Genomic DNA, 15,130 nt, shown 5'->3' with positions numbered 1-15,130 from the left:
GTAAATTTTCCCAGAACCACCTGCTGCAGAAAGCTGTGCCATGATCTAGGCTGTAGGTCCCTCTGGAGTCCCACAACACAGTGACACAGCGATGGCGGGAAGAAATGCTGTATGGAGCTGGGTGTGGATGTAGCAGGTGCTGTTTTTCAATCAGCTGTTCTGCAGAGTGGCCGTGCTGCATCATTGCAGGGACCAACAGCGTCAGGTGCTGCCATTCCAGTCTGTCATGATAGAGCCTCTCTTTGCCAACTGAAATGACAAAGTGTTTTCGGACTCCCAAGAGTAACATGAAACAGTGAATACACAGGAAGTGCCTGTTTGGTGTGCAACGTTCAGAATCAGCCCATTTCTGAGAACAGGAAAATGAAACTAAATTAGTCTCTTCTCTGCAGAAGCAGCAGCCATGGCTGCTGCAAATCCAGCACAACCGCTCCTAGCTGAACTGACTTGTTCAGTGTGTACAGATTATTTTAAAGATCCAGTGTGTCTAGATTGTGGGCACAATTTCTGCCAGGCCTGCATCACTCAGTGGTGGAAGGGATTGCATACAAACTTCCGCTGTCCTGAGTGTAGAGAAACCTTCTCCCAGAGAAACGTCAAACCAAACAGACAGCTGAGGAATATTGTAGAAGCTTCCAGAACACTTACACTGGAGTCAACAAAAGAACCAGAAGTGTGTGAAAAACATGAGAGCGCTTTAGATGTTTTCTGCCAAGAGGATCAAACACCCATTTGTATGGTTTGCCACCTGTGCGGAGATCATAGAGAACACACTGTGGTTCCCATAGATGAGGCTGCCAAGGATTACAAGGTAAGAAATCACGGGACAGTGTAAAAGCTGGAATAGCCAGGATTGGCATTTTAATAAAAATTATTGCAAAAAAGAACGGATACTGTTAGAGACCCTTAAGAACAATATTTTAGCAATGAGAACAGACTTATAACACACTGTTATTAATCTATTCTGGCCCCAAACCATTTTTAACACCAATAAGGTCTCAGAAAAGTCAGTTCCAAATTGGCCCAGGGCTGAAATTTATTAACATAGCACAATACTATTATAGTGGAACTGCTCTTGACCTGGGACACATATTTTGCTCGAAATTAAAAATACATCTTTTATATAGTTGCCAATTTTGGTTGGAAGTATTCCTGGAGGTTTCATAACCTAATCTTTAATTAATCCTGGAAGGTTGGCAACCCTAATCTTGTGTGCATGTGTTGTGCACTTGTCATGAATCAGTGCAGCCACAGGAACTGCTGAAGGTCATACTCATCACATAAGTCATTGTGACTGATTCTGCTTTTCATGTTATTTTTTATTTGTTGTGTCTTTTTGGGAAGAGTCACTCTCATATATGGAGGTGAGACCTTCGAGTCTGTTATTTTTCACAGGTAATTTTTAGATAGGCCTAAATGTTTCTGCTCCACAACTTTTGACAGTGTTAAAAAGTGGTTCTGGGCTGGAATGGGTTAATAAGAGTGTGCTACTAATGGGTTCTCATTCCAAAAATATTGTCCTCACGGTAATATGCTGGATGTATAAATTTAATCCTCTGGGTCACTTTGGAACCGTGTGTTCCAGATCCTATTTGGTGTTTAAAAAATGGTTCTGGGCTGGAATGGGTTGATAACAGGGTGCTAGAAATCAGTTCTCATTGTAAGATATTGTCCTCAAGGTGTTTTTTGGTGTTTAAAATATGGTTCTGGGCCAAAACAGGGTAATCACAATTTGTTATGAGTCTGTTCTCTTAACTGTCTGTAACAGTACCTGCTGGTTTTTGCAACAATTTTATTGATTAAAATGCCTTTCTGGGCCTTATTGGCTCCTTTCAGCTTTTACACCATCAACATCCCTATATTTCTGCCTCTGGGCATGCACGCTGCTGTCTCTTTCTAGGTATCCAGATGCCTATTTCTCACTTAAGCCCCAGTGCGATTCACAATCTGGAGGAAGACAGGCGTTTGGTTGTCTAGCTAGAGTGGGGGGTCTGACCTGGCAGGTGGCCTCTGAGCACACCTACCGGATCAGGCTCGCCCTTCTAACTTTTAGCCCAGGGATTAGGGTACTCACCTGATATGTAGGAAACGCTGGTTCAAGTCCCTCCTCCACCTGATGAGAAGGGATTCGAATGGGGATCAGCCACCTCACAGGTGAGTGCCCTAACTATGGTATATTGTGATGTGGGGCTCCCTCCATCTCCCCTGTCAAAGCTGTTCCACTGGGGATAAAAAGTCATTTGGACCAGAGAGAGAGGGAGAGAGAGCACAAGCATGAGAATGACTGTCTAGTCAGAGCAGTCACCCATTTTATTATGTATTTAATATTCTTGAAAATAGAAAAAATGTAGGAAAACCCTCCAAAAGCACCAAAACTAAACCACTTTTTCTTTTTTTAGGACCAAGTTCGGAGCTGTTCGGTGATTTTGAAGAAAGAGAGAGAAGAGATTCTGTCATTTAAATTGAATGGGGAAAGTAAAAGCCAGGAACTGCTGGTAGGTGCCGTTATTACTCAGAAACAAATGTGCACGGGGACATTATCAACACACTGCTTAGTCTGAGGCCTGGTCCACACTGGGTAGGGGATTGATCTAAGTTACACAACTTCAGCTACGTGAGTAACGTAGCTGAAGTCGAGATACTTAAATCTACTTACCATAGTGTCTTCACTGCGGTAAGTCGACAGTTGACGCTCTCCCATTGAGTCCGATTGTGCTTCTCGCCCTGGTGGAGTTGACGGGAGAGCACTCGGTGGTCAATTTATCGTGTCTAGACTAGACACGATAAATCGACCCCCGCTGGATCGATCACTGCCTGCCGATCCGGCGGGTGGTGTAGACAAGCCCTATGTGTCATAAGAGGAATAGTGAGCAACATGTTCCCTTTTGTGAAAGACTACTACTTATTTGTTGTCATTGTAAAGAGAAACTTCTGGTTTATGAAAAATGGAGCATTAAAGAAAGAGCTTTAATAATCCAAATATTTTCACTGATAATGTGAGTGTAATTTGTAATTTGTAATTTGCTTACTTAACAGTAGTTTCTCTTTTAGTCTTTCAACTACGTCTGGTCAAAAATTTTCAACCAAAAAACCTTCCTGTAGATAAATGGGGTTTAGTAGATAACAACTTTTTTCATGGGAAAAAATCATTTGCAACACAATTTTCATTTTTTGACAGGCAATTTCAAAATGAAGCCTAAAACAAAGCACAATTAAGTCAATAGAAAGACTCCAGGTCACTTCACTGAGCTTTGGAATAGGCCCTTAATGGTACCGCTGCTAGACATTGCCATAAAGAAGGTCTGGGTTCCAAATCTGGTCTGATTTCCTTGCTCCTAGGGTATCAGGGGCCAGAGAGTGCTCCAGAAACAGCAGGAATTGATGGACTTCTGTCCAGTTCACATACACTCATTTCTAGAAGCCACTAATCACAGATTATCCAAATCATGCAAGAAAGAAGCATATTCTAAACACCAGTTACGACTCTTGAAAATCTATTGGAAAATCTTCTGTCTATTGAGCATAGAGAATGTTCTCCATAAAATGTCAGAAGTTGAATTCTGTGGGGTTGCAATGACATGCTGCCACGTGCATAAAATGCCCCATGGGCTTTATAAAATGTCCCATGACTCATTCCGTATTCTTGTCCTTGATCTGTGCTTTTCCTGTTCATATCTCGTCATTTCAGAAACAGCTAAAAAGGGAGAGGCAGAAGATTGTGTCTGAATTTCAGCAACTGTGCCAGTTTCTGAAGGAACAAAAGCGACTCCTGCTGGCGCAGTTGGAAGAGCTGAAACAGGAAATTGAAAAGAGGAGGGATGAGTATGTTGCCAAACTATCAGAGGAAATATCCTCTTTCAGTTCCCTGATCAGTGAGATGGAGCAGAAGTGCCAGCAGCCAGCGAGTGAATTCCTGCAGGTAAGACAGTGTTAGAAACACTCCAGAACCTTTCACAGTTAAAGAAAGTCTCCTCACTCTTCACTTTTGGAGTGTAGGAGTGAATGGTCAGAACATACAGTATTGCTAAAATATACATGATTTTTTTCATTAAAGTCAATGGAAATATACTTCTTGAGTACAAAGGGCATTGGATCAAGCCTAAATGAAAAGAAATTCTTCTTTTGAATTGTAGTGGGAGAAGACTCCTCCAAAAATGGCAAACTCCAAATTCTGTTCTCCCTGTCTCATAATGGAAGAACAAAGGGACATTCAATAAAATTAGAAGGTGACAAATTCAAAACTGATCCAATGAACACTTTTTCACACATCACGTAATTAGACTGTGGAACTCATTGCCACCGGATGTCGTTGAGACCAAGCATTTAGCAAAACTCAAAAAGTGATCGGATATTTATATGGATAACAAGAACCTGCAGAGTGATATTAAACCTCATGCTTCATTGCTTCAGCCAGTCGCTAACTGTTAGAGAGCAGGATGAGAATGTGGGAGGCAGATTATTTTACACCTTCTTCTGAAGCATCTGATATTGTCCACTTTTGGAAACAGAATACTGACCAGATGGACCTCAGGTCTGATCCAGTTTGGCATTTTGTGTGTTCCAAACTCTAACTTCTGAAGATCTAAGATGGAACCTGTCATTAATTATGGAAATAGCTAAGACTGAAGCTGAGTTTCCATTTAAAGCCTCATTTTGCCACTCTTCCTACTGTCACCGAGTTTGGGGAGACAGGGCCCTGCACCCCCGGCTTCCCGCGATTCACCGTGACTCTCAGCCAGCCAGTAAAACAGAAGGTCTAATAGATGACAGAAACACAGTACAACACAGAGCTTGTAGGTACAGACAACAGGGCCCCTCAGTCAAGTCTGTCTGGGGCCAGGAGGGCCTATCTATCCCCCCCTCAATTTCCGCAGACAGCTCCAAACTGAAACCTCTCCAGCCCTTCCTCTGCCTTTGTCTCTTTCCCAGGCCAGGAGGTCACCTGATCTCTTTGTTTTCCAACACCTTCAGTTGGCACCTTTGCAGGGGAGGGGCCCAGGCTATGAGCTGCCAGGAGACAGGGCGTCAGCCATTCTCTGTGCAGACACCATCACACTGGCCCCCTAGGGCTCTGCAACAATCACACACCCCTAGACACTCGAGAAATGCATTGTGGAAACTGAGGCACCCACACAGCACTCAGAGAAAACATTAAGAACATTCCCACTTCGTCACACCTACCTACCACAAAAAAGGGAAATATTGGCCTTAACATTGATACATGAGCTCTGAGGCTGTGGTAATTTTTTTGCCGCCAGAACTGAAGTTAGTTAGGGAAGCTGTTCATTATTTATGGTACCCTGAAAGTGTAAGTAGTGATTAGAATTCCAAAAGCCTTCTAATGACTTTAATTTTCAAAAAGTGCCTCCAACTAGGAAAAAAAAGCTGAGAAATAAAACGAATCCTACTGGACTTCTCTAGCTGATATCTAGGGTCAAATTCTCTGTTGTGACCAGTATCTGCTGTGGGCAGCATTCTTCACTCCTCAGGTTTCCTGCATTGATCCTGGGGTGTAGGATAGTGAATGTCCCTCTGCTACTCTGTACCCCAAACCCATTGTTCTCACCCAGCCCCAACTTCCTATGGCTGTCAAGAAGTCCACAGGACGGGCCTTCAGAATGTTTGTGGGCAAGTGGGGAGAGAGTTTACAGCATGGGGACAGCACAGCATGGGGGCACCCCTCCCTCTGGACCCACTGGAGTCCGCAGGAGGGGATCTTCCCCACACCTTTGAGTGTTAGGAAGATCCTTGTTCGATAGTGAACCCTCTGATTCCATGTGCCAGCTGGTTATCCAGATGTCATTACACAAAGAGCTCGGTGCCACCACGTAGAAACTTCCTGGGCCCAGATCCTGCACTTACAGCACTTTTCCAAATGTGCAAAGGCAACACATTTAATGTTTTTGTTTGAAGTAATAAATAACAAATAGTTTCACTTTGAACCTCAAACTGTGAAGACAAAGTGAGTCCCCTCCAGAGCAGGAGGGATCCTTAGTATGTGATAAATGGGACTGAATTTCCTTTTATCTTTTTCCTCTAGGACATCAAAGGCACCTTGAGCAGGTAGGTGGCTCCTTCTCACTCTCCTTTTCACTTCCCAGTGCAAGGAAGGGATTTTGGACATGAGATGTGGTTCCCCATGGTCCAGCAGTGCAGAGTGTGGGGCTGATTCCCAATCTCCCTCCATTAAATCTAATCTCGGGGCTGTTGTCATTTTGAGTAGACTCCAGAATAGAGCAGCCTGAGAAAAGAGTGATTTACCTACAGACAGGGGTGTCATTTATAGTGTAGCTGGTGGAATGGAGACCTCAGGAGATTGGGGATGGAGAATGCGTTTTTCATTTCTAGGTCATAGACTCCAAATTCCACCTACATTGGTAGGGATGGAAAGTCGGGGCCATCTGATGACTATTCAATGAGCTGTTTATTAATTGTTTCCTTTTATGCAGTGAGCTCTATCAGTAGGCTGGGTGTGGCAACAGATATCATGGAAGAGACATTCCCTGCTCTAGGGAGTTTATAATGTGCTATTATCAGTAGTACTATGGCAGTGCCTAGAGGCTCAAGGCAAAATCAGGTCCCAACATGCTGGGTGCTGCACAGACACAGAGAAAGAGACAGTCCCTGCCCCAGGGAGTTTACAGTCTAAATAGACACACGAGGCGGCGGGAGGAAGGATTAAAATCAATGTAAGGGGACATTCAATAAAGTCAAAGTGCTGCACTTTAGAAGGAAAAAATAAATGTACAACTACGAAATGGGGAATCACTGGATAAGCAGCAATACTGCGGAAAAACATCTGGGGGTTCAAGTGGATCACACATTGAAGGAGTCGGCAGTGTGATGCTCTTGTGAAAAAGGCAAATGTCATTGTGGGATGTTGTCACCAGAGGTGGTGCCTTGTCCTGGCTGTTCGGGGGATTAGCTCTCTTCCAGGGCCAACACCTCCCCTTGCCGTCTCTCAGTCCCCCCCCCCCCCCCACCCCCACCCCCGTTGTCTCTCTCTCACTCTGCAGCCTCATCTCTCGCTCCAAGAGCTGCAGCTTCCTCTTCGTGACTCAGCTTCCAGCCAGGTCACTAAATGGCTTCCTCTTCTGGGGTATAGAGTTTCACTGGTCCCACTGCCCAGGCAATGCCACCACATCAGTGGCTGGTTGGGGAACTCCAGCCCACCCACTGCTCCAGGGTCCAGCCCAGGGACCCTGCCACATGCAGGGTTAGACTAGATGACCCTGGAAGTCCCTTCTAACCCTATGATTCTAAGTACTCCCTTCCTTCAGGGCCAGGCTTCTAGCATGCTGTTCTCTCCCTGGGTTCCCTCTTTCCCTTTCGAATGCACAGAGGGGGGCTGCAAACTTTCTCACTGCCACCAATTTCTGTTGCCAGCTTCCTGGCTTTATACTAGCCCAGCCCCCACCTGCTCAGCTGAGTTTCATCGTCCAATCAGGGGTTCCTTCTCTGGCCTAAACCACTCATGTGTGACCTGTCTCACTAATCTCCTCTGTCTCAGCTTCCTTCCCTCATTCGGGGGCTGATGTGGGGTGAACACCCCACCACAGATGTATTAACAGGAGTGTCATATGTAAGACACAGGAGGACGTTGTTCCACCCGTCTTGCCACTGTGAGGCCTCAGCTGGAATCCTGTGTCCAGTTTTGGGCATCTCACTTTCAGAAAGATGTGGAAAAATTGGAGAGAGTTCAGAGGAGAGCAACAAAAACGATCCGAGGTTTAGAGTGGATGAGCTGTGAGGAAAGGTTAAAATAAATGGGTGTGCTTGTGGATACAGACTAACACAGCTACAGCCTGATTCTGGACTGTGGGGCTGCTGAGCCCTCCAAATCCCCAACCTGGGCTGCCTCTCACCCCGTGATGCTGATGTCAAGCTACAAGCCTGACAGGCTCTGCGCTGACAGACACCTACGGGCAGGGACCCGCCCAGCTGTGTTACATGAATCCTCTCCCAGCCATTGATGGACCAGCAATAGAAGGCGCCAGCCAGTCCCCCCGAGCTCCAGCCCCAATCCCCAGAACTGCACCGACTCACACTGCTCAAGGCTCCCTGGGCAGTGCAAATTCATTAAGTAGTTTGCCGTCCCTCAGTGTGGAGTGGACACACACTGGCCTTTGTAAGCTGAGAACCCCTGTGCTAGTGGACTGACCATTGTATGTATCCAAAGAACTAAATAAGAACATAAATTCCCACCCCTTCCTCCAAAGCCCTGCCCCGCCTCTTCCTGTCCTGCCCCGCCTCTTCCCGCCCTTGCTCCGCCCCCCCAGCACATCCTGCCCGTTGCTGAACAGCTGATCCCCCATGGGCAGGAGGCGCTGGGAGGCAGGGGGAGGAGCTGATCAGCAGGGCCAGCTAGCAGGTGGGAGGCACTGAGGGGGGGGGTGGAGGTTAATTCACCCGCATTCTTTAAAAGGTCTGTCTGATTTCCCATTGGAATTTCTCTGGCTTCAGCTTCCAGCAATTGGTCCTTGTTGTGCCTTTGTTTGCTAAACTGAGGAGCCCTTTAGTACCAAGTCTGTTCTCCCCATGAAGGTATTTATACCCCACACTCAAGTGCCAGGGTTCTCTCGGTGCAAGGCATTTTTACCAGCCCCCAAATCAGTTTTGTGAGTCTTCTCTGCACCATCTCAACTTTTTCTGAGGACCAGAACTGGATGCAGTTTTCCAATATCAGTCTCACCAAAATGAAGGGGAAGCTTGTAGTGTCCAAGCTGGGATTGGACCTATTCCTGGGGCAAGAGAGACTTTAATCCTCCAGGGTCTGCTGAGCTACAACCATTCACTAGAATAAAATACATGTTAGTAAAACACAAATAGGAACGTCTTCCACAACGAGTAACACTGGGTTGTTCTTCAGATGCGAGAGGAAGACGTTTCAGAACCCAGTGGCCTTTTCTTCTGAACTGAAATGGAGAATCTGGGAATCTTCTCAAAGAAATGCCTCTGTGGAGACCATAATGAAGAAATTCAAAGGTAATAAACAGTCACCTGGGGAATTTTCTCACATATGTTACACTGATAATTGACAGAGCTGGGGAAATCTCTTGGGGACAATGATTGTGGATGGAGATTGTCAACTAATCATTTGGAAGCTATGAATTCCCTCCTCAGCTCTCAATACAGCACATACACACTGGGTTCGGGGCCTACATTCGGACTCCCTGGGGGTTTCCTTTCTTAGCCGCTATGAACGTTAACCTGAGCTTGGGCTTCCTGCTGAATTCACTGTTTTTGAAGTATGTTTGTTTGGATTTTTTGTCTGCAAGGTAGGATTACCATACGTCCGGATTTCCCCGGACATGTCCGGCTTTTTGGTCCCCAAATCCCCATCCGGGGGGAATTGCCAAAAAGCCGGACATGTCCGGGGCAATAGGGAGGCTAGGATCTCCGAATTTGTGTGTGTCGGTCGCCCGCTGTGACATCATCTCGGTGCGACACTGGGCTCCTGCCCAGGGCATGCTGGGGGCTGTAGTCCGGCCGGGCCTCGCTCTCCAGGGAGAGCCGGGAGAGGGGAGCGGCCGAGAACGACAACTCCCAGTGGCACCTGCGACGCGACCAACCTGCCCCTGTGAGGCAGCAAGCCGTCGGGGGAGGGGGGGCGCGGGCCCCTGTCCTTTGGGTGGGGGGTGTCTCTGGGCGCCGCTCGGCAGCCAGCGCCGGGCTGGGGGGCGCCCCCGGGGGGGTTGTGGACGCCAGCGCGTTGCGGGGAGCCGGCACTGTCCGGATTTGCATCCCCCTGGGGCTGGAGCTGCGCCCCCGGCCCCGGGCACCAGTCACGTAGGGTTACCATGCGTCCGGTTTTTCCCGGACACGTCCGGCTTTTCGGCAATCAAACCCCCGTCCCGGGGGAATTGCCAAAAAGCCAAACATGTCTGGGAAAAATACCGGATGGGCACTTCCCCTCCCGCGGCTGCTGTGCTCCTCCCCTCTCAGACTTCGGCTCTGTTTAAGAGCCAAGCTGCCCGAGCAAGCGCTACCGGCTTCAGGCAGCCCCCTTGCCTCCAGACCCTGCACCGCCGGCCGGGCACTTCCCTTCCTGGGCTCCAGCTGCTCTGCTCCAGCGGCGCAGGGTCCGGAGGCAGGGGGGGCTGCCTGAAGCCGGTAGCGCTGGCTCGGGCAACTTGGCTCTTAAACAGAGCCGAAGAGTCAGGGGAGGAGCAGAGCAGCTGGAGCCCGGGAGGGAAAGTGCCCGGCCGGGGGCGCAGGGTCCGGAGGCATAGGGGCTGCCGAAAGCCCAAGCGCTACCCGCTTCACGGGTTTGCTGGGCAGCCTCCAGACCCTGCGCCCCCAGCCGGGCGCTTCCCCTCCCGGGCTCCAGCTGTGCTGGGGAAGCGCCGGCCGGGGGCACAGGGTCTGGAGGCTGCCCGGCAAACCGTGAAGCTGTTAGCGCTTGGGCAGCCCTTTTCGCGTGGCTGGGAGGGAGGAGGGGGAGTTAGGGTGGGGACTTTGGGGAATGGGCGGAGTTGGGGCGGGGCCGGGGTTGGGAAAGGGGCGGGGCCAGGGCCCCGTGGAGTGTCCTCTTTTTGTATTTTTTAAATATGGTAACCCTACTGCAAGGCCTCCGGTGTCACCAAAGTCCCTCTCTTGCTTTAGAGCGGGGGTGAGGAACCTTTTTTCTATCACGGGCCATTGACCCACAGAAAAAAATCAATTGCAGGATACTCACCGCGGGGGGACAGAAAGGGGCGTGGAGGCTCGGGGCTCCCCTCCCCCCCCGCAGCAGGCTGAGCTGGGGCTCACAACTCCAGCCCTGTGGGGAGTGCAGAGGCAGTAGTGCTGGAACAATTTTTACAGTGGGGGTGCTGAAATCCAGTGGTCCTCAAACTTTTTACCTGGCACCCCCTTTACTCCTGTTTGTGCCCTCTCCACAGAGCTGGTGCTAAGACTGGGCTGTGGCTCCGGGAGGTGGGGGCAGGAGCAGAGCCCCAGGGGTGGGTCAGCAGACCAGACCCAGCGTGTGGTGCTGGGAGCAGAGCCCCATGCGGGGGTCCGGCAGCCAGCCAGGACGCTGGCGGATGGAACTCTGTGCAAAACCGGGGGGCGGGGGGGGTGCACTGCAGCACCCTTTGCACTCCTAGTTCCCACAGTTCTGTGCAGAGACTCGGGGCTTCCCCTCTGTGAGAAGGCGAATCAGCACTCGTGGCTCCAACCCCACAGTGAGGGGAGTGGGTCCTGTGGGCTGGATGAAATTGAGCAACAAGCCAGATCTGGACCACGGGCCGTAGGTTTCCCACCCCTGCTTTGGAGATACTCCAACTTTTATCCTCCTGAGCTGGAGATAATGAGACCACCAGGTCTGCCAGGAAGGATGAGCCAGTTTTACTGAGTACTAGTGGTACAGGGGAAGATTTAAAGTTGATCGAATGCTAATCAGTGAAAAAGTGTCTGTGTATTGGTCTGTCTGTGAATTATGTGTTGGTGTCAGAGGGTTTGTCTACACAGCAATTAAACACCTGTGGCTGGCCCGTGTCCCCTGACTCCGGCTCACGAGGTTCGGGCTGGAGCCTGGGCTCTGCGACCCTCTCCCGTCACAGGGTCCCAGAGCCCAGGCCTCTGCCCAAGCCCGAGCATCTCGAGCCAAGTCAGCTGTCATGGGCCAGCCACAGATGTTTAATTGCTGGTAAAACATCTCTGGGTCTGTCATGTAACCTTAGGTCATGTCCTTAGTTTTTAATGTTTGTGGTTATTTTTTAATGAGGTGTGTAATGGTTTATATTGGTCTGAATTGCACTTAGCCTCCTTAACTATAACTGAATAAAGTTTGTTTTCTTTTCATTTTGTTTTTCTGTTAGAACATTAACAATGTGAATATATTCATCAACATGACATTTCATCTTTTTCACCCTTTTCTTTCTCTAGACTGTCTGTCGTCTAGACAGCGGTTGCACAAAGGTAAATTTCTCGGATCAAAGGGGGAGTGAAAGTTTTCATATGAATTATGGGGGCTCATTGGCAGCACGATAGTTCAGGTTTTGTTTCAATTTTGCGTTTGACAGGAGCTGAACACTATATTACTGGTGGCTACACAGATCTTTCCTAAAAACAGAAGAGTAGATTCTTTTGTCTATTATGATTTAGAATTAGGCCTCACTCATGATCTCGCGATAGAATTCTCAGCTGCGGCTGAAAAAAAATCCCGACATTTGAGAGTTCTAAAAATTAGAAATCCTGTCAGCTGCCCTGGGCGTGGCTGGGAATCCCGCTGTCAGCCACCCCAGTGCGGCTGCTCCCCTGCCAGCCTGGGAAGTGGGAGAGGGGACCCCACTGCAGCCCCCAGGCCTAGGGAGGGTGAAGAACCCCAGGAGGAGCAGAGGTGAGGCTGGGAGGGCTTTAGTATGGCCTGAGGACTGCAGTGGGCTTGAAGTGAGCAGGGGGTTGATGGGCTGAGGGGGCTGTATTGATAATGGGTTCTGAGCAGATAGGGTGAGTGCTGGGAGGGTGAACTGAGAGCAATGGGGTAGGGGTGCTGAACTGATGGGGGGGTGATGATGGGGGCTGGGGACTGAATTGAGGGGGGTTGGATGGGGACAGAACTGATGTGGGGATCTGGGGGACAGGATTAATTGTTGGGCAGGAGACAGGCAGATGTGGCGGTGAGAGCTCCTGCCGCAGGACGCAAAATCACCTTCTCCAGGACATGTGGGAGAGTGGGCAACACTGATTGTCACATGCGCACACCCTGGGGAGGGGCCAGGGGAGTTCAAACATCAAGAGACTGACCTAAAAATGACAGTAGAATCCTTTTTAAAAATGTCATGATTTTTGGGCCTATCTGAGATTTGATCTCTTGAAGTCGGCAATACTGCATTAGCCATTGCATAGCCTTGGGGCCAGCAGTGTGGAGACTGGAAAGTCCCCGATAGACCAGCACAAGACAAGCAGCGATTCAGGAAGTGTGCGGTGTCCTCACCCACACCACAGCTACACAGAGTCATGCAGCACCAGTGATATCTCTATAAAAGCAGGTTTTCTAGTGCTCAGCTCGCTGATCTATAGGAGGGGGGGCTCTGCAAGGAGACGGGGCTCTGAAGAGTTTCATCATGGGACAGGGGGACTTTGGATTCCCTGTAATCTGCTGGGAGCCTCCTATGATGCCAGGGTCTCTAATCACATCTGTGGGGAGAGGTGGGTGCAGATGGGGAAAGATTCCAGGGCCTGATTGTCAGGCCCTTTTGTGCTGCTCTGTCAGAGCAAAGGGGCCTTAATGTGCCTGGAAACAGACCCCAGAAAATAGCCCCTGTGCAGGAGAGCCACCCCCGTCCGTGTGAAGTTGGCACAGGGGCTCTACAGCAACTGCTGCCAGCCGTTATTGTAGGAGTGGGTTTGGGGCATGCTGGGGACCAGAGCCGTCCCTAGGGGAGTGCCGGATCCGGGGCAGAAGTGACCAATTCATCTCTTCCGGGACTGACCGTGCCAGCCAATCGCACTGGCCCACAGGGCCTGGCGCAGGGGGGCCCGGGGTGGAAGTGATGGATTCGTTTCTTCTGGGACTGACTGTGTCTGCCCATCGCACTGGCCCACAGGGCCCCCCAAAGCGCGGGGCCCGAAGCAGTCACCCCGATTTACTCTACACAAGGGACGGCTCTGCTGGGGGCATAGACAGGATGCATCGCACTCTGGCTGTTCTCTGCTTTGCAGCGCTGAGGCCCCTGTAACTAGGGGCCAGGGAGACTAAAGGAAGGACAAAGTGGCTTAAAACCACCTCCCTCTAACCCCCCTTGTCTTTCCCCCAAGCACAAGGATGGAATCACTGAGAGTCAGACTCGGAGTCTGGGGGCCTGGCTCAGCGGAGCTGCTCCTTTCACTCTGTCCCTGAACTGGCTCTGTCAGGGTGTGAATCCCCCCGGCCCATGGCTGAGATCTCAGCGCTGCTCCCCAGGCACAGCTGGGTAAATGCTGGAGGCAGGAGGTTGCCTGAGTCACTCCCCAGCTGGGGCAGGTTCTGTCACTGACAGAATCAGAGCCTCCCCCAGGGCTGAGCTCTGCCCCTCACTCTCTGATTCTCTCTCTGCAGCCAACGTGACTCTGGATCCAAAGACGGCCTATCCCGACCTCATCCTGTCTGCAGATCAGAAAAGTGTGAGATTAGGACGCACATGGAGGGCTCTGCCCAACAACCCTGAGAGATTTGACACTGAGCCCTGTGTGCTGGGCTGTGAGGGATTCACCTCGGGCCGACATTACTGGGAGGTGGAGGTGCAGTGGGGGGGAGTCTGTGCTGTGGGGGTGGCCAGAGAGTCTGTGAGCAGGAAGGGACGGATCCGGGTTAACCCTGAGCAGGGGATCTGGGCTGTGGAGGGCTGGGGGAATCAGTACCGGGCTCTCACGTCCCCTGAGCACGGCACCCCCTTGTCCCTGAGCCGGGCACCCAGCAGGATCCGGGTTTATCTGGACTATGAACGGGGGCAGGTGACGTTTTTCGATGCTGGTAACGAGGACCCGATCTTCTCTTTCCCACCGGCCTCTTTCGCCAGGGAGAGAATCCGCCCGTTCTTCCAGGCTGGTGTTAGTGTCCCGGTCTTTGGGGTTCTTGGTACTGTGCGGCTCACACTGAGTCCCTGAGGTGCCCTGTCTGTCCCCATGAAACAGGCTCCTCTAGACCCCACCCTCCTGATCTCAATGACCTGGAGGACTCAGCCAGTCTCCCTCCGCACAGACAGGGCTGCAGGGGGGTGATGCTCTACCCATAGCTCTATGGCTGTGGAGGTCTGTGTGAAGCTCTAGGCTGGGTCTCTAGGTTTCTAGGAGGCCAACTCTGTGTGGAGTAGGGGGGTCCCACCAAGGAAGGAGGGAGCCCCTGTGGGAGGGACCAAGCCGGGGGCCAGGGAGAGACCCCTCAACGGGGAGTGGGGAGAGCAGGGAGGAGGCCTGGCTGAAGAAGCTGGTTGGGGAGGGAAATGGGGGTGTTTAAAATCATTTTAGTTGATTGTTATTTAGCCACAACCAGCTAATATATATTTAAATACAGCTGTTAGCATGTGTACGAGGTGCAAAGGCTGGAATTTTCAAAAGAACCAAAGTGACCTAAGACTCATTGATTTTCAATGGAACTTGTGCTGCTAAGTAACTTCAGGGGATTTTCAAAAGCACCTAAGTCATGGAAAGCACCTTAACCTTA

At 50.3% G+C, this 15,130-nt stretch overlaps 1 protein-coding gene across 1 annotated transcript; it reads left to right on the top strand.

Moving 5' to 3' along the window:
* The first annotated feature begins 403 nt into the window (after positions 1-403).
* On the top strand, positions 404-15,130 carry LOC128847946 (E3 ubiquitin-protein ligase TRIM39-like). Its single transcript, XM_054047670.1, has 7 exons — positions 404-811; positions 2,400-2,495; positions 3,689-3,919; positions 6,041-6,063; positions 8,870-8,985; positions 11,872-11,904; positions 14,027-15,130. The coding sequence occupies exons 1-7, from the start codon at positions 404-406 to the stop codon at positions 14,572-14,574; spliced, it is 1,455 nt and encodes a 484-aa protein (XP_053903645.1). The 3' UTR covers positions 14,575-15,130.

This window comes from Malaclemys terrapin, chromosome 13 (genome assembly GCF_027887155.1).
Source record: "Malaclemys terrapin pileata isolate rMalTer1 chromosome 13, rMalTer1.hap1, whole genome shotgun sequence".
NCBI lineage: Eukaryota > Metazoa > Chordata > Testudines > Emydidae > Malaclemys > Malaclemys terrapin.
Note: the sequence above shows the minus strand (reverse complement) of the source record. Positions and strands in the feature narration are given on the sequence as shown.